Source organism: Elgaria multicarinata, chromosome 8, assembly GCF_023053635.1.
Source record: "Elgaria multicarinata webbii isolate HBS135686 ecotype San Diego chromosome 8, rElgMul1.1.pri, whole genome shotgun sequence".
NCBI classification, from domain to species: Eukaryota; Metazoa; Chordata; class Lepidosauria; order Squamata; family Anguidae; genus Elgaria; species Elgaria multicarinata.
Genome location: NC_086178.1, coordinates 5,281,014 through 5,304,816, shown reverse-complemented (window position 1 = coordinate 5,304,816; position 23,803 = coordinate 5,281,014). Strand labels below are relative to the sequence as shown.

Genomic DNA, 23,803 nt, shown 5'->3' with positions numbered 1-23,803 from the left:
TGGCTGCTGCATTTTGTACAGCCTGTAGGTGTTGGATTTGCTTCAAGGGAAGCCCTGTATACAACAGGTTGCAATAGTCCAGTCTGGAAAGAACCAGGGCCTGGACTGCGGTGGTAAGATCAGCCATATGGCCTTATAGCAAGTCCATAAAAAACCTGAGCGACCACCGTAGCTACAGATGAAAGAGACAAAGGGATTATTCAGAAACAAACACCTGGTTTTTACTCTTGTTTACAAGCTTTTTAATCTAAAAGCAATCGTTTGAATTTGTCCTAACACAAGAGAGATCAATAAAGTCACACAGGGATCTTTGCCAGGTTCACCTCTGTTGAGAGTCCTCCTTGATGGCACTCTAATCAATGAAAGCAACTGAATTAATTGCTTACTATGAAGTCCATCCTCTTCCTAGTGCAGAAGGTCTTCCCTTAAGAATGTTTATTTAGTTATTTATTTAGAATATTTATATACCGCTCCCCATTGAAAAATTTCGGAGCGGTGTACAAGGTAAAATGAAAATAAAAACAGAATAAAACAGTTGAAACAAAATTTAAAAAGAAGCAAAAACAGAAATCCAAGGCTGCATGTTAAAGAAAGGCTTCTTGGAATAACGATGTTTTCAGGTGGCGCCAAAAGGAGTACAAGGTTGGCGCCTGCCTGACCTCCAGAGGCAGGGAATTCCACAGGAGGGGGGCCACCACGCTGAAGGCTCTTCCCCTGGTGGATTCCAATCGGAGGATGGATCTATGTGGAACCACCAGGAGCAGGCCCTCGGATGACCTCAGTGACCGTGCAGGTTGGTAAGGGAGAAGGCGCTCTCTCAGGTATCCTGTGCTAAAGTACTTTTACCAGTGTCCAACCCTAAATTTAATTCCACATTCAGTGAGGTGTTAAAGAGAGACTGTGAAACCAGGTTGCAGTCTATGGCCTAGAGAAGCTAAAACTGTAGCCTTGGACCCCTAAGGGAGAGGGGTGGGTCCTAGGGCTCCACGAGTGAACATCCTTTGTTGCTGAACAACTTGTGAAGGGCCCCCCTCTGGCTCCAATCCTAAGCAGGAACTCTGCAAGAAGCAGTCCAGTTCCTGTTCTCCAGTCAAATTCTTGGAATCTGGTGCTAGCCAGCAGGACATGAGAGGACATAAGTAATGAGAAAAAGGAAGAGAGTTCATACTAAAGAAATATTTACTATCTAGTTGCCCCAACCCGCAGATCCCAGTGTGCAACCACAGGATGTAACACTATGCTGGACGTCTCCACACTCATCCCCCCGAGAGAGGATTTCCATAGGACTGGAAGCTCCTAAAAGTAAGTTTAGAATGGAGACCCAAGTTTAAGAAGTTTGAAAAATATTGTTCTGTGGCTCAAGTCTCAGCACTGGCCACTTCTGTGACATGTGAAGTTTCCTTAAAGCACTGATGGTTGTATGCTATCTCAAGTATTTGAGGCAGTAAGCCTGTGTGTACCAGTTGCAGGGGAACATGGGCGGGAGGGTGCTGTTGCACCATGTCCTGCTTTGTTGGTCGACTGCTGGTCAACTGCTGGTTGGCCATTGTGTGAACAGAGTGCTGGACTAGATGGACCCTCGGTCTGATCCAGCATCAGGGCTCTTCTTATGTTCTTATGTCAGATCATTAGTGCATTCAGCCCAGAATGGTTTCCACTGATTAGCCATGACCTCTCAAAGACCTCAGGAAGTCTTACTTTCTAGCCCTCCTGCTGCCTGATCCTTTGATTTGGAGATGCCATGGATTGAACCTGGGATCTTCTGAAAGCAAAGCTGGGGCTCTATCACTGAGCTATGGAGCCTGGTTAGATTATTTATTTATTTATTTAGCGCCATCAGTGTACATGGTGCTGTACAGAGTAAAACAATAAAATAGCAAAACCCTGCTGCATAGGCTTACATTCTAATAGAATCTAATAGAATCATAGGCTTACATTCTAATAGAATCATAGGAACAAAGCCAGACTATAATAGGAACAAAGCCAGACTATAAAACACATGGTCTTCGATGTCTATATACTAATGCCCAGAGCATGGGAAACAAACAGAATGAACTTGAACTCTTATTACATGAAGGCAAATAGGACTTGATAGGTATAACTGAAACTTGGTGGGATGACTCCCATGACTGGAATACAGCAATTGAAGGATATAACTTGTTCAAAAAGTACAGAAGAAATAGAAAGGGAGGTGGAGTTGCACTATATGTTAAAAATACCTACCCTGCACAGAAATACAGGCGGATGAGACTGGGAGCCCCGTCAAGAGCGTCTGGATTAAAATAAATGGGGCTAGGAATAAAAAGAATATGATAATCAGAGTCTACTACCAACCACCCAATCAAGGAGAAGACGAGGACGAAACTTTTGAGAAACAAATTGCCAGTGTTTCAAGGAAGTGTGATGTAGTAGTGATAGGGGACTTCAATTACCCTGACATCTGTTGGGAGACCATTACTGCCAAAAGCGGCCCTTCCAAGAAATTCCTGACATGCATGGGTGATAACTTTCTCCTACAGAAAGTGGAGGAAGGAACTAGAGGATCGGCAATCCTTGACTTTTTATTGACCAATAGGGGTGACTTAGTGGATAAAGTGGCAGTTACGGGAACCCTGGGGGAAAGTGACCACGTCATACTTGACTTCTTGATTATGAAGGAGACAAAAGTCGAGCGTAGCCATACACGTACTCTGGATTTTAGGAAAGCTGATTTTAATAAACTCAGAACTATAATAAGTAAGGTCCCGTGGCAAGGGAGCCTAATGAGAAAAGGCGTGCAGGATGGGTGGGAGTATTTAAAAAATGAAATTTTAAAGGCACAGTTACAAACAATTCCAACAAGGAGAAAAGATAGAAGACAACAGAGGAAACCAATGTGGCTCCACAAAAAGCTTAGAGATGACCTGAAAACAAAAAGGGATACATATAGGAAGTGGAAGGAAGGCCAGGCTACAAAAGAAGAGTACAGACAAGTGGCGCAGAAGTGCCGAAATGGCGTCAGGAAGGCTAAAGCTGTGAATGAGCTGAGATTAGCAAGGGATGCTAAAAGCAATAAAAAGGCTTTCTTCAGATACGTGAGTAGTAAAAGACAGAGGAAAGAAATGGTGGTCCAACTGCTTAACAAGGATGGCAAATTGATAACAGACGACAAAGAAAAGGCTGAAGTGCTCAATTCCTACTTTGTCTCGGTCTTCTCCCAAAAGCGGGTCTATGACCCCCCTGGAAAAAGTGAAGCAGAAGTTGAGGGGGCAGGATTGCAGTTGAGATTGATAAACAAATGGTCAAAGAACACCTAATTTCCTTGAATGAGTTTAAATCTCCAGGGCCCGATGAACTGCATCCTAGAGTAATGAAGGAGCTAGCAGAAGAACTCTCAGAACCTTTGTCTATTATCTTTGCAAAATCATGGAAGACGGGTGAGGTGCCGGACGACTGGAGGAGGGCTAACGTTGTCCCTATCTTCAAAAAGGGCAAAAAGGAGGAACCTGGGAACTACAGACCAGTCAGTCTGACATCCATCCCTGGGAAAATTCTAGAGCAGATTATAAAGAAGTCAATCTGTAAACATCTTGAAATCAATGCAGTGATTACTAGAAGCCAACATGGATTTGTCAGGAACAAATCCTGTCAGACTAATTTGATCTCATTTTTTGATAGGATAACCTCCCTTGTGGACTGTGGGAATGCTGTGGACGTCATATATCTTGACTTCAGCAAAGCTTTTGACAAAGTACCACATGACATTCAGATTAACAAACTAGCTAAAAGTGGGCTAGATGGAACAACTTTTAGGTGGATTCACAGTTGGCTACAGAATCGGACTCAAAGAGTAATTATCAATGGAACCTTCTCAAACTGGGGAGAGGCAACGAGTGGGGTGCCGCAGGGCTCAGTCCTGGGCCCAGTGCTCTTCAACATTTTTATTAATGATTTGGACGAGGAGGTGCAGGGAACGCTGATCAAATTTGCAGATGACACAAAATTGGGTGGGATAGCTAATACCCTGGAAGACAGAAACAAACTTCAAAGTGAACTTGATAGGCTGGAGTGCTGGGCTGAAAACAGAATGAAATTTAATAGGGATAAATGCCAAGTTCTACATTTAGGGAATAGAAACCAAACGCACAGTTACAAGATGGGGGACACTTGGCTCAGCAATACTACAAACGAGAAGGATCTTGGAATCGTTGTAGATCGCAAGCTGAATATGAGCCAACAGTGCAATGTGGCTGCAAGAACGGCAAATGCTATTTGGGGCTGCATTAATAGAAGTATAGCTTCCAAATCACGTGAGGTCCTGGTTCCTCTCTATTCGGCCCTGGTTAGGCCTCATCTAGAGTATTGCGTCCAGTTCTGGGCTCCACATTTCAAGAAGGATGCAGACAAGCTGGAGCGTGTTCAGAAGAGGGCAACCAGGATGATCAGGGGTCTGGAAACAAAGCCCTATGAAGAGAGACTGAAAGAACTGGGCATGTTTAGCCTGGAGAAGAGTAGATTGAGGGGAGACATGAGAGCACTCTTCAAAGACTTCAAAGGTTGTCACACAGAGGAGGGCCAGGATCTCTTCTCGATCCTCCCAGAGTGCAGGACACGGAATAACGGGCTCAAGTTAAAGGAAGCCAGATTCCAGCTGGACATCAGGAAAAACTTCCTGACTGTTAGAGCAGTGCGATGGTGGAATCAGTTACCTAGGGAGGTTGTGGGCTCTCCCACACTAGAGGCATTCAAGAGGCAGCTGGACAACCATCTGTCAGGGATGCTTTAGGGTGGATTCCTGCATTGAGCAGGGGGTTGGACTCGACGGCCTTGTAGGCCCCTTCCAACTCTGCTATTCTATGATTCTATGATAATAAAACAATAAGAAGGGGAAGAGAATGCACCAAACAGGCACAGGGGAGAGTAAAACTAACAGTATAAAAGTAAGATCAGAATCAAGTTTTAAAAGCTTTAGAAAAAAGAAAAGTTTTTAGCTGAGCTTTAAAAACTGCGATTGAACTTGTAGTTCGCAAATGTTCTGGAAGAGCATTCCAGGCGTAAAGGGCAGCGGAAGAAAATGGATGAAGCCGAGCAAGGGATTTTTGTGAACCGCCCAGAGAGCTCCGGCTATTGGGCGGTATAGAAATGTAATAAATAAATAAATAAATAAATAAATAAATAAATAAATAAAGGGAAGTAGAGACCCTTGGGCAGGTGAGAAACATGACATCTGAGGAGCGAAGAGCACGAGCGGGGCAATAGTGTGAGATGAGAGAGGAATGATAGGAAGGAGCTAGACTGTGAAAAGTTTTGTAGGTCCACAGGAGAAGTTTATATTGGATTCTGAAGTGAATTGGAAGCCAATGAAGAGATTTCAGAAGTGGAGTAACATGGTCAGAGCGGCGAGCCAAGAAGATGATCTTAGCAGCAGAGTGGTGAACAGAAACCAACGAACTGATGTGAGAAAAAGGAAGGCCAGTGAGAAGAAGGTTGCAGTAGTCCAACCGAGAAATAACCAGTGCATGAACAAGAGTCTTGGCAGAAGAGACAGATAAAATCTTCTTGCAACCTTGGAAGAAGCATTCTTTAAAGTTAAAGCCCTTCTATTGGCAGATATGTAAACTTTGGAACAAATAAAAGTGTTTTTTTTATTCACGCTATGTTATAAATATGATTCCAACCGCAGACGCTCTCATCAGGCTTGTTTTCTGTTGCTGTTTCCTGTACAGCATTACACAAGTGTCCATTAGGGAGAATAATGGAGACTCCAGTGTATTTAAAAATGGATCAATTGTTAGAGGAAGAAATTAGCATGACATCCATCAGAACACTTAGCCTTTAAATGCTTTCATTTATCTATGGAAGAGGACAGTAATATCTTGGACACAATGCCTTTAAGACAAGGTTAGATATGATGGTTCGTAAAACTTTTTTAAAAATCTGGTAAGAGCTGACATCACAGAGAGGTTGAAAGTCTCAGCAAATTTTTTAGCCAGCAGCAGAGTTGCCCACAACCTTCTCTCTAGGACAGATCAGAGTGGGTAGGTGGGTGGGAAGAGCATTCAGTGGCAGGGATGCATCAAGTATGTACCTGCCCAGACCCTAAGGTCCTCTTCAGGGGTCCTTCTCCGCGAGCCCCTGCCAAAGGAAGTGAGGCAGGTGGCTACCAGGAGGAGGGCCTTCTCTGCTGTGGCCCCCCGGCTGTGGAATAAGCTCCCTAAGGAGGTTCGCTTGGCACCTACATTATATGCTTTTAGACGCCAGGTGAAGACCTTTTTATTCTCCCAGCATTTTAACAGTCTATCAATACATTTTAACTTGGTGTTTTAAATTTGTAATTTTGCATTGCTGCTGTTTTTATCTGGTTGAGCTTTTATATTGTATTTTATATTATGGTTTTATACTGTTGTTTTATACTTTGAATGTTTTTAATTTTTGTGAACCGCCCAGAGAGCTCTGGCTATTGGGCGGTATAGAAATGTAATTAATAAATAAATAATAAATAAATAAGTAAGTAAATAAAGAGAAGGTGGTTTTACACAATCAACTAACTAGACCAAATAATAATGATAATGATAATAATTGATTTCTTACCTGCCTCTCCATTTTGATTAAGGCAGGGAACCAAAGAGAGGACACAGTTGAAATCAAGAAAACATCTGAATGATCGGAGACTTCTTCCTCGCTTCTGAACTTATTCGTGATTTTATTTATGTATTTATTTATTACATTTTTATACCGCCCAATAGCCGATTTAGGTTTGTTCTGAAGTGAAAACTCTTCTGTATACATAACTGTAAATATCTTTGCTTAGCATTTGCACTGATTTTCAAGCCTGACGTGAATTCAGAATGAATTCTGACCCCATTTGTACATCACAATAACCCAGTTTTGTTTTTAAATCTGAGTTATCATGACATGTGAACCAGGTCACTGACTGAACTACTCTTTAGAAAATCACTTATTTATTTATTTATTTATTTATTTATTTATTTATTTATTGCATTTCTATACTGCCCAATATCCAAAGCTCTCTGGGCGGTTTACTTATCTAAAGATCAAATGCAGTTTTTTCTCTTCAGTCAACTTCCTTCACCTAATCTCTTAATCAAGAAAAAGATGGAGGCACGAGAGAAATGAGTACAAGGCTCAGTGAGATGAAGCCCTTTGTATTCATAGAATCATAGAATCACAGAGTTGGAAGGGGCCTACAAGGCCATCAAGTCCAACCCCCTGCTCAATGCAGGAATCCACCCTAAAGCATCCCTGACAGATGGTTGTCCAGCTGCCTCTTGAAGGCCTCTAGTGTGGGGGAGCCCACAATCTCCCTAGGGAACTGATTCACCTCATGCTGTAACAGTTAGTACCTCAGGTAAAACCAAGCTGCGTAATATTCAGAATTCAACATTAATTGGCCAATGCACTCGGTTTGATTGAGCAAGGCCATGTTTGTTAGACCCACCAAGGCCACCCAGATGCCTCTGGAAGTTTACAAGCAAAGTAACGACCATTCCCTGTTTGCCTTCAGCATCTGGTACTCAGAGTGTCTTGCATCTGTACATGGATTCTTTGATCGTGTAAACAAAACTGGGCGAGGCCTACTCCGTATTTTTTGCCCATATAAAGCTTGAGCGTCACAGCCTATACAATCCGACAAGGCAGCCTGGCCTCAGTGGCGAAAGCTTTTCAAAGAAGCACCCAATTTTTGTAAGAGCTAAAAACTAGAGTTTTCACTCATGAAGAAAATCTTTAAACGCAAACCCATGAAACTTTGCAAAGGACATACTCAAAGAACGGCCCAGGGCTCTTCGAGTTGCTCAGATAGGAGGAGACACAAGAATTTCATAGAGTTTCAACCTATTTAATATGAAGTTGCTTTAGAATTCAGTCTGATAAATTCATGCCATTTCAAAACTACACTTTCCCCCAGTATTTGAACATATTGCTACAAATTCAGTGTTGGACTCATACAGGAAGTGGACTCATACAGGAAGTTTAGCAGCTGGACTAAGAAGCAATACCTGGACAGGATCTAAAGAGACTCATGTGTCCAAGTATACATGTACCACATTTTCCCCGCAGCTCCGGACCTTGTGCCTCATGAAATCACTCCAGATGGCCAGCTTTACCAGGGAGTGCCCTTCATATTGGTAACTTACAGTAAAGTGATTATGTTAAATCCATTACTGATCCTAAAGGATTGTTTAACCTTATAACATTTTCAGAGAAGCCACCAGCTTTTGAACGTAGATATCACGTGGTACAACACCACAACCACAGATCTGGGGGGAGCGAAGGAGTAACAAGATCCTTTGATCCATTTTAGGGGTAATACCAAAGAAAAATTAGGGACAATATCTAACACACAATGGGTGAAATCCAATGAAGGGTTGTCTGCTGTCAGAATTGCTTCTGTGGAAGGATTCCGTGGAACCCCTTTAGCAGAGGGTTGGGGGACCCTCAGAAACAGGTTTTCTGGGGACAGTGGAAACGAAGGGTGGACAAGTGGACTTCTGCTCATGTGACATAACATTCTGCTCAATGGTACCAACGAATGGCGCTTAGCAGCTACTGGAATGATAACAATCAATGTAAAAAACCCATAGTTTTGTAATCAAGTATGCTCAATTTCAGCCACTATCATTAACTAAAAAGAGCAAACACACATTTTAAAAACACCCACGCACCAAACCACTTCTGTCATCACCCGTTTTCTTCCTAGCTACACTTCCAAAAGAGAAGGGTTTGTTATTTTCATCTTTCAGATGATAAAGCTACCTACATAAATAAAAGGGGATTTACAGAACTTTACGCTGTAATCATTCACCATCACTGCTTGAGCCCTTTTTTGGTCTCTTTGTTTAATACAGAAAAGAAGGATATAAACTCAAGTTGGGACATCAGCTCCAAGGGCTACAAACACACACACACGAACCAAAATTGAGTAATAGGAAATAGCTTGAAACCAAACTGGCGAGAAGAAAGCACTTAGAATTCTGCATATGCCTTTTTTGACACAGTAGTTATAGGTATCATGCTGAAAAGGGGGAGGGGGAGGAAGTTTGCACCCCTCTCTCCTGCCTCAAATCATAGAATCATAGAATAGCAGAGTTGGAAGGGGCCTACAAGGCCATCGAGTCCAACCCCCTGCTCAATGCAGGAATCCACCCTAAAGCATCCCTGACAGAGGGTTGTTCAGCTGCCTCTTGAAGGCCTCTAGGGTGGGAGAGCCCACAACCTCCCTAGGTAACTGGTTCCACTGTCATACTGCTCTAACAGTCAGGAAGTTTTTCCTGATGTCCAGCTGGAATCTGGCTTCCTTTAACTTGAGCCCGTTATTCCGTGTCCTGCACTCTGGGAGGATCGAGAAGAGATCCTGGCCCTCCTCTGTGTGACAACCTTTTAAGTCTTTGAAGAGTGCTCTCATGTCTCCCCTCCATCTTCTCTTCTCCAGGCTAAACATGCCCAGTTCTTTCAGTCTCTCTTCATAGGGCTTGCTATTTACTGTGTAATCTGTATAGCACCATGTACATTGATGGTGCTATATAAATAAATAATAATAATAATAATTTGTTTCCAGACCCCTGATCAACCTGGTTGCCCTCCTCTGAACACGCTCCAGCTTGTCTGCGTCCTTCTTGAATTGTGGAGCCCAGAACTGGACGCAATACTCTAGATGAGGCCTAACCAGGGCCGAATAGAGCGGAACCAGTACCTCACGTGATTTGGAAGCTATACTTCTACTAATGCAGCCCAAAATAGCTGCATGAAACATAGCTCTTGTGTGGCCAGTGACACGATGCAGAAAGGGGCACCATCTTTGTTCATGTGGCTCTGACAGGAGGCAGAGGCAAAGAGCAGGTGTCTTAAACCTGGCATCAAACATGTTGAGGCAACACCACCTTCCACCAACCACCCTTCGCACAAAATAGAAGTACCTGTCCTTAAGACTGCTTTGGACATCTTCCCAAGCAGAGAACAACTACATGCTCAATAGGAATTATTTAAAAGACTGCTATCCCATCTTCAGGCAGCTGGTAAACACATTAGGACAAAGTTTGTTTCAGTCTCAGGAAGGGCAGGTTTCCTATATGAAGAGCTTACATCCTGGAATAAATCAACAGACCCCCTCACTGAATGCTCAATATCCAAGGTGGAGGACCAGGCCCATTGGTGCACACCGTAGCAAAAAGCAATCCCATGTTGGAAGCACCCACTCCCAAATCAGTCCAAAAGCAGATGATTTGAGGGCCGAAGGCCACTCTTGCTACACCGTTCTACCGCAAAATACCGTGTTACCTGCTCCATTGCAAACAAGGAACTCCTTTCTCCATCAACTCACCTGGTGCTCACATAGCTCAAGGGATCAATCTACCTTAATTTTTGTGAACCGCCCAGAGAGCTCCGGCTATTGGGCAGTATAGAAATGTAATAAATAAATAATAAAATAAATACCTGCTACAAATAACACAGCTCGGCTTTAATAACTTTATAACCCTCAGTACAGCAAATCTGTGCGCGTTTTAAATCTTTTAGAGGTTCTGCACCCCAGCTATAAATGGTTTTTGAGATTCCTTTAAATGAAGAACCATCTCATTCTACAGGAAGCACCAGGTTAAATACATTCTTCCACAACACTTCTGTTTTAGAGGATTGCAATTGTGTTTGCACAAAGTCGCTAAAGCACAAATGCTTGCATTGAACAAAATACCATAAACCCCCCAAGTGTTCCATTTCGATAAAAGTTTGTTAATTAGTTTCCAACTCAATTTCATTTTATGACTTGGGTAACTCACTATTTTCTACCTTTGCTACAGAATCTCAGCTGCTAAATAGGTTTTGAAATGCTCCACAGAAAAAGCTTTAGCTAAACCGATTTAACAAGATGAGAGACTGGTTTGCCCCAATACAAGGCAAGAAAGGAAATTCTTAATTTATTTTTCTTTAACATGGATCAGCTGCCACATTCTGTCCTATAATCTCCTTTTACTTCATGCTGACCTTGCTGGTTTCATACTAAGCCAATACTAAAATTGGTCCACTAATTTTTTATTTTTTAAATATATATATATATATATCTGCTGCTTCATTTTATTCAGAAAGGAAGGTGATACTGTAAAAGTGATACTGCATTGCAAATGTTGTGATTTTTACCAGGTTAAAACTTCTGTGCCTTACTTAAAATGTTAGAAAGCATTATGCTGACTGTGCAAGCGTTACATGGGGAATGCCATGTTAGTCTTTGTTTTAAAGGATCTGAAGTAGCCACTTTAAGAATAGTTGAAATTACTGGAATAGCCTTGGGTTTGAGCACCGTCATCTACTTCATTAGTTGCTAGAGCAAAGGAGGGGAACTTTTCCCCACTGAAGGCCTCATGCCAGTGGTGGGCAGAGCCAGAAGTAGGACACTACCCACACACACTCTCTCTGAAGATCATCACCTCCTCACACTGTGATGGTGAACTTGGGAGAATGTGAGGTGGTACAGTAAAAAGCATCAAGGTAAAAAGAAGTGAAGCACAAATCTATGGTGCGACCACACTTAGAATACTGTGTACAGTTCTGGTCACCACACTTAAAAAAGAGATATTCTAGAGCTGGAAAAGTGCAGAAAAGGGCAACTAAAATGATTAAGGGGCTGGAGCATCTCCCCTAAGAGGGAAGGTTACATCAACTGGGATTGTTGTAAAAAATTGTTGTAAAAGGTTGTCACACAGAGGAGGGCCGGGATCTCTTCTCGATCCTCCCAGAGTGCAGGACATGGAATAACGGGCTCAAGTTAAAGGAAGCCAGATTCCAGCTGGACACCAGGAAAAACTTCCTGACTGTTAGAGCAGTATGACAATGGAACCAGTTACCTAGGGAGGTTGTGGGCTCTCCCACACTAGAGGCAGCTGGACAACCATCTGTCAGGGATGCTTTAGGGTGGATTCCTGCACTGAGCAAGGGGTTGGACTCGATGGCCTTTTAGGCCCCTTCCAACTCTACTATTCTATGATTCTATGTTTAGCATGGAAAAAGGAAGGCTGAGGGGAGACCTCAGCAAAATGATGCATGGTGTGGAGAATGTGGACAGGGAGACATTTTTCTCCCTCTCTCAAAATACTAGAACTCAGGGTTATCCCATGAAGCAGATTGGTGGGAGATCCAGGACAGATAAAAGGAAGTCCTTCTTCACACAGTGCATAATTAAACAATGGAATTCACTACCACAAGATATAGTGATGGCCACTAATTTGGATGGCTTTAAACGGGGGTTGGATAAATTCCTGGAGAAGGCTACCAATGGCTATGAGCCCTGATAGTTATGTGCTACCTCCAGTATCCGAGGCAGGAAGCCTGTGTGCACCAGTTGCTGAGGAACATGGGTGGGAGGGTGCTGTTGCACCGTGTCCTGCTTGTGGGTTCCTGTTGACAGCTGGTTGGCCACTGTGGGAACAGAGCGCTGGACTAGATGGACCCTTGGTCTGATCCAGCAGGGCTCTTCTTGTGTTCTTATGTTCTGACATAAAGAATTTGAGTATCAGTACGAGGGAGATGAGGCCAAGACAGTTAACACTTCCTTGCGTTCTGCTATTAAATTGAGCTCCTGGCACTCAGGGTTCGTTTGGCACCAGGGTTGCTGATCCGGAGTAGTTAAGACAGGCAGAGGGGTTTGTGGATGAGACCTTTGGGGTTGGAATAGGGGCATCTCAATCCCATGATGATGGTCCTACTGCAGTCATGGAGAAGACGGGCAACACCCTTAGAAGAGATGTGTTCCTTGAAGGATAAACAGAAGCTCTCTTGTGCCAAGGATATGCCTCTGGGAAGTGGGGTGCTTGTGGTTATGGGATATTCAATCATTAGAGACATAAATGGCTGGGTTTGTGATGGGCATGTAGGCCGCATGTTGACACTGCCTGCCTGACACAAAGGTTACAGATATCATGCCTCGTCTACATAGCCTAGTCAATAGTGCTGGAACAGGGTCAGCGGTCATGGTGCACATCAGGACCAATGACAAGCGGAAATAGACTCCTGAGAAAACTTATCAGTAAAGGAATAAGACGAGGGGTCAGTAACTGGTTAAAGAACAGAAAGGAGGGAGAATAAATAGCCAATTCTTGCAATGGAGGGATGTAAATAGTGAGATTCCACAAGGATCACAGTCCTGTGTTGGGGAAAATGCTTTTTAACTTGATCGTAAATTATCTGTGGCCACGTTTGCTGATGACACCAAATTATTTAGGGGGGTTAGAACAAAACTAGATTGCAAAGATCTCCAAAAAGACCTCTTCAAACGGGGAAAAGAGACATTAAAATGGCAAAATTGGCTCAATGAAAGCAAGCATAAAGTATATACACCACTGGGATCAGAACTGGCAGCGACTGGCCAAGAAATGTGGTGGACAGCTTGATGAAAATGTCAACCCATCGTGCAGCAGCTATGAAAAAGGCACATTTCATGATGGCCATAATTAGAAAAGGAACTGAAATCCTATCTGCATTTTCCTGCTAGAAACAGCTGGGCCAGTAATCAGAATAACACTAATTCTATTAACTAGGTCCTGAAAATGTGATTTCCTTTTCCTGGGAGATTGTCAGTGTTTAATCCTCACGTAAACACTCACTGTTAATGGGAAGAGCCTGCAAAGCTTCTACCATCGAGATAGTGATGTCACAAACTCGAAAGGATTTTTTCACTTGATAATAGGAGGAGACCATTCTGACTAGGAGACATTCACTCGCCACTTCGCAGGCATAACTTGCGAGAGACCTTCTTGGCCCAGCCAGGCAAAAACATCCTTCTCCTGTTGCATAACGTCTCTTGCCAAAATTCCCAGAAGATGCAATTGCCCTTCAAGGTACCGTAGGGCTCTCCCAGGGGTGGATCGGCTTTGGAACACTTCCCTAGAGAGGTTGACCGCCCAGAGAGCTTCGGCTATAGGGCGGTATAAAAATGTAATAAATAAATGAATAAATAAATACCTGGCCCCCACATTGTTTTCTTCCTGGTGCCAGGCAACTGTTTCTTTTCCCTTTGTATTTTTGTATGGTATTTTACTGTTCTGTACAGGTATGCGTTCATTGGATTTTATTATGTGCTGGATTGCAATTATTTACTGCAAGTTCTACTGTTTTATTACTACATTTTTAGCAGTTGTACAACACCTAGCAGACTAGTTTTATCAAGCACTTAATACATGTAATAAGAAACCTCTGTTGTGTTTTTTGCTGCGGACCAACACATGTATTACGGCACGCTCTTTCATCTGGCAACGTCCAACATTAAAAGGTACATAACATGAATTAGGAAAGCCCCGATTTTGCAAGGCAGGGACCCCAATTCCAGGTTGCCATCTAGACAGAACTGGAGCAGTTGCTAGCATGTTACGTAACGCTTATTTTTATCTTTCAGAAGTCATTGTGTATACAGCCCTCCTTTAATGGTGCTTAGTTTTAGCCTTTGATGTTAAAAATGCTTGCTGTCTACAGGGACATTTAGTTGCCGACCAAGGAGTCTGGCAGGCAATTTCATTCTGCGAAGAATATTCCATATCTGAGCAAGAAGTTGCTCCAGCCAGACTCAGCAGCTTTATAGGACCAGGTGGAACCCAACTGACCCCATGTGTGAACTAAACCCTGGTTCAGATGTAACAATAAACAATAATAGTTTAGAATTCTGGCTTATTGGGAAAGAGCAAGCATGCCTGATGCTTGCCTGATCACTCTCTCTTGGTTCCTCCTGCAAGCAAGAGCATCTACAAAGTAGGAAGCCTCCATCCATGAGTCGATTAGCATTATGTCTGAATGGTGATCTTTGGCTTGTTCCTCTTCTAACAAGCCAGAATCTTAAGCCAGGGTTTGTTCATGGCTTATGGTCTCGGTTTAATAGAAGGGTAACAAGCCAAGGAACCCCGTTTGGATTTAATGCTAAATGAAGTGAGGTTTACTGGTTTCATAGAATCATAGAATAGCAGAGTTGGAAGGGGCCTAAAAGGCCATCGAGTCCAACCCCCTGCTCAATGCAGGAATCCACCCTAAAGCATCCCTGACAGAGGGTTGTCCAGCTGCCTCTTGAAGGCCTCTAGTGTGGGAGAGCCCACACCCTCCCTAGGTAACTGATTCCACCGCCGCACTGCTCTAACAGTCAGGAAGTTTTTCCTGATGTCCAGCCGGAATCTGGCTTCCTTTAACTTGAGCCCGTTATTCCGTGTCCTGCACTCTGGGAGGATCGAGAAGAGATCCTGGCCCTCCTCTGTGTTTGTTTAGCTGCTCCCATGGAAGAGCTACATGGGAGTAGTCATACAGTGTACTTGCTCATTCCTGATAAGCCGGGATCCTAAACAATTTTAGCTTATCGTTGCAACTGAACTGGGGCTGAGCTGGTTACCGCAGTTCCACCTCCTGGCCGTATTCTCTGGCGGGGCTGAAGTGCAGGCAAGCAGGCCAGGGATATTTTGAACTATCCACAAAGCTTGGCATTATTTCTCAACAGTTTACACCTCACAAAAAATAGGTACAATTAAAAATGCTTATGTTTGTTCATGAAAAACAAATGTAGACACTTGCTGAATCTAGAAAATGATTTTCTTACAACATTCACGGACGTATTAGGTTAGACAAAGTCTTGCAAGCCTTCTTATGTATCCATGCCAAGAAATCACGTACTACTTTGAAGCAGTTCGTTATATCAGGAATTAAGCAAGGAGCTTGTCCCCTGGTGCTCTTCAATATTTGTTCCTTTAATTCTTGCAAGCAAGCCGATCTCCTTGCTTTCCATGACTACGCTGCCTTTTGGCAAATAAAATTAGAAACTCCTGCAATTATTTTGCATCCTATTGTAATCTTTAAAGTCCGAATTTATTTCGTTATGCTCTGTTGTACTTAGCTGGGATCCAGAGAACTATACATCTACTCCTGCGTGTCTCAAGGGCCTTAGGGCTTGCATTTCTTTAACAGCAAGCCAATGTGCCAATGGACAATTCACTTTAGAAAGGCCGGATTCCATTTCAGAAAAGCTCCCAGGGGGCGCTTTGCAGGGGTCGATGGACCCAAAGGTAAAGGTCTGGGCAACCCAAATACCAGCGTATTTTAGCTTAGAACTCTTACTGCCAGTAACTGAGTTTAGGAGAGGCATTTCAAGCTTTTAGAATGGGGCTTCAATAGATTAACTGCACTCATGCATTGATAGAACTTCCAAACCCCAACAGCCACCTTGCGTACAGAACCAAATCATTACTCTCGGAAGACTTGCTGCAGCGTGGTCCGTCATAAAGCTCTCAGTTCCTCTCAGACATAATGCTAATCAGGACATCAGTATGTCTTGATACTCGGCCAAGGGATGAAATGACAATGCGATCAGAGAGAGAGAAAATGTCCCGTCGGAACCTGTTTGGAGGAAAAAATCCCTGGAAGAATGGAAGGAGCGTGTGGAATTTGCTTTCTCTACACACACACCAACAGGGGCCAGTTAAACGCTATTCGCTGCCTTCGCGAGAGGGTGATTCACACTGTTAGCAGAATGGCTCTGCAGAGACACCTGCTGCCTGCATGGAGAAGCAGGACAAACAGCAAACAAAATTACACGTGGCACATCCTGGCAACATGGTTTCAAAGGGAGGGGGCAGGATACAACAAAGTGAGAAGCAATGGACCAATCTCTTAGAAGTGGCTGGAAGCTGAATGTGTTTAGGACTAGTTCATAGAATCGTAGAGTTGGGAGGGGCCTACAAGGCCATCGAGTCCAACCCCCTGTTCAATGCAGGAATCCACCTTAAAGCATCCCTGACAGATGGCTGTCCAGCTGCCTCTTGAAGGCTTCTAGGATGGGAGAGCCCACAGCCTCCCTAGGTCATTGGTTCCATTGACGTACTTCTCTAACGGTCAGGAAGTTTTTCCTGATGTCCAGCCAGAATCTGGCTTCCTGTACTTTGAGCCCATTATTCCTTGTCCTGCACTCTGGGATGATTGAGAAGAGATCTTTGTCCTCCCTCTCCTTCCAAGGAAAATCCAAACGGGCTATCAATACAATTTTCAAAAAATACATTTAAAAATGAGCGCATAGGAAAACGAAAGCATACGGTTAACCCAAATGTCTGTTTAAAGTTATTTCTAGAAAGTTCGTCTTTAGGGTGCCACAAAGCTCTTTGTTTTTGCTGCAACTTACTAACATGACTCACGTATTTCTTCTGCGGGTCTTTAAGGTGCCACAAGACGTTTTATTGTTTAAAACAAGGAAGTCGTCCTACGACACTGAAAAGAATAGGATTCTGATAGGCTTCTTTCGGGGAGAGTTTTCCTCAACTGGGCTGCCCACCAAGATAAGATGGCCCTGCCCTCAGGCATAGTTGAGCCCTTGGGTACACGGCATGTGGAGCAAGACTTCTCCTATTGATCATCACAACTACAGGGAGCGGGGGCTGGAGGAGAACTGTTAGGGATTTGAGCCTGCCTCTAGAACAGGGACTGGGACCTAGGCCTAGAGAACTGCGTGCAACAGTGTGATTTGGGCCTCAGAGCTCAAGTCAGGCCAAGAAAGGAATAAGGACATGGTACATCAGCTGCTGGCACTGCCAGGCAGGATGAAGGCGCTGGACTGACTAGGAATGGTATTGATACTGCTGCATTTCTGGCTGCAGCTCAAACCACTGACATGAGGGACGTTGAGTTGGAGAACACACCCTCCAAGCCACCTAGCTTGATCCTGAAGCCCTGATCCAATACAATCCAACGTCAAAGAAAACACCTCCTCCCTGCATTCCTAGAATTTCCCTACAATTCACAGAGAACTTGTACTGTTCACTTGTCAGAAAAGAGAGGGGCAAATTGTGGCTGGTGATTATTGGATCGCACTAGGTAACTGAAAACCCCTTCAATTAAATCCCGAAGCAAAGGGGTAGCCAGATCACACAAAGGAGGTTTTTCAATAGTCCATCCCAGAGAGAATTTCCATAGTATGGATGCCGGATGCCAGATGCCATACCCTTCAAGAAAGGGTGCAGAGGGCGTAAATGAAGTGTTAAAAATATTCCACCCACCACATCACTGCACCTGACCCTCTCCCCTTTGGCAAGCCCCAACACAAAGATCCATGGATTTCAGAAGGAAAAGGGGTAGGGGACACATCTGTTCCAGTAACGTCTAGTCTAATTGGCAGTGGCTCACCAGGGCCTCAGGCAAAAGTCTTTCAAATCACATTCTCCCTGATTTTCAAATCACATTCTCCCCGATTTTCAATCACATTCTCCCCGATTTTCAAATCACATTCTCCCCGATTTTCAAATCACATTCTCCCTGATTTTCAAATCACATTGTCCCCGATTTTCTGTAGTGATGGCCACTAATCTGTATGGCTTTAAAAGGGTGGGTAGACAAATTCCTGGAGGAGAAGACTGTCAATGGTTACTAGTCCTGGTCCATCTAGGCCAGTATCGTTTCTTTGACTGGCAGCACCGGCTTTTCAGGGACTCAAGCAGAGACAGTTCCCAGCATCTGCTCCTACCTAGCCCTTTCTTTAAACTGGAGATGCTAAGACTGAGCCTGGGACCAGATGCAGGCTGGATACTCTTGTTTTTATACTGTTGTTTTTATGTTTCTGATGGTTTTTAAATTTTGTATACTTTTTAACGTTTACTGTTTTAACTTTTGTGAACCACCCAGAGAGCTTCGGCTGTGGGGCGGTATATAAATGTAATAAATAAATAAATAAACTCAACTTTGGTCCCCTCTTGATCCTACCTATGATTGTTTCATTATGTGTTGACTAGTGTTAAGCTACCTTGAACGCCAACCTAGTTAGTGGGAAGGCAGTACAAGAAGTATTATGAATAAACATATATACAGCCCAATTTAGGCAATTTGAAAATACTTGGAGCCCGCCCAAAAGACTGAGGATTCATTGTGAAAGAATTACTTGGAAAATCTACATGCACAAAAAACAGTGCAATTCCTTTCCCCTAAAAGTTACTGATATTCACAGCTTGAGTATTATCCATCCGTGATCTGATACTTCCCAGATACTTCACTTAAACAGTGTCCTCTTAACAAGATTTCAGAAACTTAATTCCATTGTTGGCAACTCATAGTGGAAAGTTTCACTAAGAGTTATATTGAAGCTGCAGAGAGACAAATCTCATATGCTGGTGCCTCTGAGAAATGAGCTTCAATCCAACGATGTCCAGCTCTGCTAAATAAAATGTACTACGTTCATCAGGAAAGCTGAGTCTTCAGATGGTTCACAACGATTTATTTATTTGTTACATTTATATCCTGCCCTTCCTCCAAGGAGTCCAAGGCGGTGTACACATAATCTTCTTCAACTCTCCATTTTTGTTCTCCCAACAACCCAGTGATGTAGATTAGGCTGAGGCTCCGTGACTGGCCTGAAGTCACTCGGTGAGCTTCATGGCCAAGTGGAAATTTGGACTAGGTCTGGGGAGACCCAGGTTCAACATTCTAGCCGTTGTGACACACTGGCTCTCTGGAATGAATAGGTTTCGTGAAGGTGCACTGCTTTCTACTGCACACATCCAATAAGCAAAGCCATCACCATCCTCAACACCCAGCATTCCACACCACCAGGCTGAACAACTGGATTCCTCTTCTCACCATATACAACAGTCTTCCGCAACCCTGAGCATTCTAGATGTGCTGGACTACAACTCCCATAATTCCCACCCAACATGGCTGAGCTGCAGTCCAACACATTTGAAGTGTGCCAAGTTGAGGAAGGCTGATTTATTTATTTAAGTTTATTTATTTATTTATTTAAGGGTTCGGAGAGCTTTGGCTATTGGGCGGTAATAAATATGCAATAAATATGCAATAAATATAAAAATTTGGCTATTGGGCGGTAATAAATATGCAATAAAAATGCAATAAATATAAAAATATAGATAAATGGTTTTCATCCGAACTATTCTCTGGAGCAAGGTAGGGTTTCCCAACAGGAATATCAGCAATGTCAAACATTCCCTAAGAATAGCAGCTAGCCCACCCTTATTGATCCTGTTCTGCAATGTGCTATTTCATAAGAACATAAGAAGAGCCCTGCTGGATCAGACCGAGGCTCCATCTAGTCCAGTGCTCTGTTTACACAGTGGCCAACCAGCTGTCGACCAGGGACCAACAAAGCAGAACATGGGTGCAACAGCACCCTCCTGTCCATGTTCCCCAGCAACTGGTGCAGATAGGCTTGCTGCCTTGGATACTGGAGACAGCACCTAGCTATCAGGGCTAGTAGCCATTGATAGCCTTCTCCTCCAGGAATTTATCCAAGCCCCTTTCAAAGCCATCCAAATTGGTGACCATCACTACATCTTGTGGTAGTGAATTCCATAATTTAACTCTACGCTGTGTGAAGAAGAGCATTGGGTGCGTTTCACGTTACACACTCAGTGAGGCCCCAAATAATAAGAATATATTTATTTGTTATCCGCCTCTCCCTCCGGATCGAGGCGGAGTACAACACAAATGCAAACGCCATAAAATACCGTATTTCTTCAATTCTAAGACACACTTTTTTCCCATATAAACATCTCTAAAAACGGGGTGCGTCTTAGAATCGCGGGTGTGTCTTAGGTGTTTTTTTTTTCTGTTGGTGGTACTGAAATTAGGGTGCGTCTTACAATCGATGGCGTCTTGCAATCAAAGAAATACGGTACATATAATTAAAACGTTCAAAACCAATACATCATTAAAAGCAGCACATTATTAAAAGACCTGGCCCGTGTCTTACTGTAACCAAGTGCACACGCAGACTAGATTAAAACAACCCCAGGACCAACCCAATGTGCAGGATATGAGTCTCAAACAGATGAACCAGTACCAAAATGAAGATGGCTTTTTGAAGGCAGGAGTTTGAAAACCATCAATAGGCAGCTTCTACGGTGATTATTTCATTATCTTTTTAGGGCTTCTACTAGTCTAAGAGGATGAAAGCATTGGTGCTACACAGAATTCTTTGCCTTGCTGAAGAGAACAGTAGCTAATTCTCTGCTAGATGATTTTTAATGCAAGAATCTGCAGTCACTCTGAATTTGGAAAAAGGCGTGATGTTTTTCAGCAATATGTTTTTATCTCACTGGTTTTCAGACCATTTTAATTATTACCCGCCCTGTTATCCCCAGCAGGTGCTATGCTGGAAATGGAAAGTTAGATCTACGCAAGTATGGAGAGAGGTCGGGTGTTTTTTTTAAAAAAAATCAACGGTTGAAAAGGACAGAAAGGAATAGCCAAAGAGCAATCGAGGTTCTTCTCTATTCGGCCCTGGTTAGGCCTCATCTAGAGGATTGCATCCAGTTCTGGGCTCCACAATTCAAGAAGGACGCAGACAAGCTGGAGCGTGTTCAGAGGAGGACAACCAGGATGATCAGGGGTCTGGAAACAAAGCCCTATGAAGAGAGACTGAAAGAACTGGGCCTGTTTAGCCTGGAGAAGAGAAGGCTGAGGGGAGACATGAGAGCACTCTTCAAATACTTGAAAGGTTGTCACGCAGAGGAGGGCCAGGATCTCTTCTCGATCCTCCCAGAGTGCAGGACACAGAATAAAGGGCTCAAGTTAAAGGAAGCCAGATTCCGGCTGGACATCAGGAAAAACTTCCTGACTGTTAGAGCAATACGACAATGGAATCGGTTACCTAGGGAAGTTGTGGGCTCTCCCACACTAGAGGCATTCAAGAGACAGCTGGGCAGCCATCAGTCAGGTGTGCTTTAGGGTGGATTCCTGCCTTGAGCAGGGGGTTGGACTCGATGAACTTGTAGGACCCTTCCAACTCTGCTATTCTATGATTCTATGATTCTAGACATCTTATCATTCTAGACATTTAACCTCAAGTTTGTAATGTGCAGCAGCTGCTTTCATCTCAGAAGGCTAGGAATCTATGTCTCAAGACAAATACAGCAGACTCAGACACTAGAACCATCTCAGCACAGGGCTGAAAATGCAGCTAGACCATTTATAGCCTCTCTTTAGATACAGTCGAGGTTAAGAGCTAGCACAGGAAAAGCTTCCTCGTCTTGCAATCCTACACCACTCCAGGAACCATGCGGCAGCGCCAGTGAAGTGGCTCCTACATTAATGCTGCCCTCCCTGGTAAGTACTATATAGAATCATAGAATAGTAGAGTTAGAAGGGGCCTATAAGGCCATCAAGTCTAGCCCCCCGCTCAATGCAGGAATCCACCTCAAAGCATACCAGACAGATGGCTGTCCACCTGCATCTTGAATGCCTCTAGTGTGGGAGAGCCCACCACCTCCCTAGGTAACTGGTTCCATTGCCGTACTGCTTAACAGTCAGGAAGTTTTTCCTGATGTCCAGCTGAAATCTGGCTTCCTATAACTTGAGCCCATTAGTCTGTGTCCTGCACTCTGGGATGATCGAGAAGAGATCCTGGCCCTCCTCTGTGTGACAACCTTTCAAGCATTTGAAGAGTACTATCATGTTTCCCCTCCATCTTCTCCAGGCTAAACGTGCCCAGTTCTTTCCGTCTCTCTTCATAGGGCTTTGTTTCCAGACCCCTGATCATCCTGGTTGCCCTCCTCTGAACCCGCTCCAGCTTGTCTGCGTCCTTCTTGAAGTGTGGTGCCCAGAACTGGACGCAATACTCTAGGATGAGGCCTAACCAGGGCCAAATAGAGGGAAACGAGTACCTCGCGCAACTTGGAAGCTATACTTCTATTAATGCAGCCCAAAATAGCATTTGCTTTTTTTGCAGCCATATCACACTGTTGGCTCATATTCAGCTTGTGATCTACAACAATTCCAAGATCCTTCTCGCTTGTAGTACTGCTGAGCCAAGTATCCCCCATCTTGTAACTGTGCCTTTGGTTTCTATTTCCTAGATGTAGAACTTGGCATGTATCCGTATTACATTTCATTCTGTTTTTTTCAGCCCAGCACTCCAGCCTATCAATGTAAGCCTTTAGCTGCCTTCCCATTCTGAGGAAGAGCTCTGGGTAGCCCAAACGCTTACACCAACAGAAATGATCCATGAAGAAGATGACCACTTGGCCTCTTTTCTCCTACTCTCACATTCTAATGCAGCACTAAAGCATTCCACAGACGACATTATGCCGCTATTCTTCAAAGCAGAAGTATCAACCCCACAAACACCTTATCAGTGAGTCTTCTGACATGCATGAAGCTACTGCATAAAGGATTTTCAATAAAACAAAGCCCGATAATCGTGAGACAACACATTTTTATGACTGTCCTATATATTCGACATAATCCTACTATTTTACAAGCACAGCTGAGACCAAGTTAGCGTGCCGTACAAGCGTGACTTACTCCTTAGAACTTAAGATAAATCACCTTACTAGCGATTGCAGAAGAGATGGAAACAGAAGTCATACCTGAACAAAATGAAACCCAGTGATTCAACGGCTGCACGTCTCACATCATCGTTGACATCACTAACCTATTAAAAAGGAAAAGCAAGATGGTAGAGTCAGGGTACATGCTTAAACACATGGAAATATCTCTCCTAAAAGGCATGCATGCAATTTTATCAGAGATGTCTATATGGTTTTAAAAAGGGAGAGTGAGTCACATCCATCATCAGCGTTTGGTACCACTTGACCATGCTACCAAACAGGACTAAGAATCACTGAGCTGCAGTGGCATCAGTCCTTCAGGATAGGCAGGTTCTAGAAGGTGGTACAGGGAAATTGCCATCCCACACTGCGGCCTCAGGGATGCCAGAAGGAACTCTTCTGTCTCCCACACTGTCCACAACGGACATGAAGCTGGGGGGAGGTGGCCCAGAGATTTAAGCTAGGGTGGCATCTCCCCTATGAGAGAAGGTTACAACAGCTGGGATTGTTTAGCTTGGAGAGAAGGA

At 43.7% G+C, this 23,803-nt stretch overlaps 1 protein-coding gene across 1 annotated transcript in view; it reads right to left on the bottom strand.

Moving 5' to 3' along the window:
• Nucleotides 1–23,803, bottom strand: part of PSMD1 (proteasome 26S subunit, non-ATPase 1) — a 138,340-nt gene that overhangs the window by 78,924 nt on the left and 35,613 nt on the right. The window contains exon 16 of the mRNA XM_063131768.1: nucleotides 23,316–23,380. Within this exon, the coding sequence (XP_062987838.1) occupies nucleotides 23,316–23,380 (65 nt within the window). The remainder of the gene's footprint in view (nucleotides 1–23,315; nucleotides 23,381–23,803) is intronic.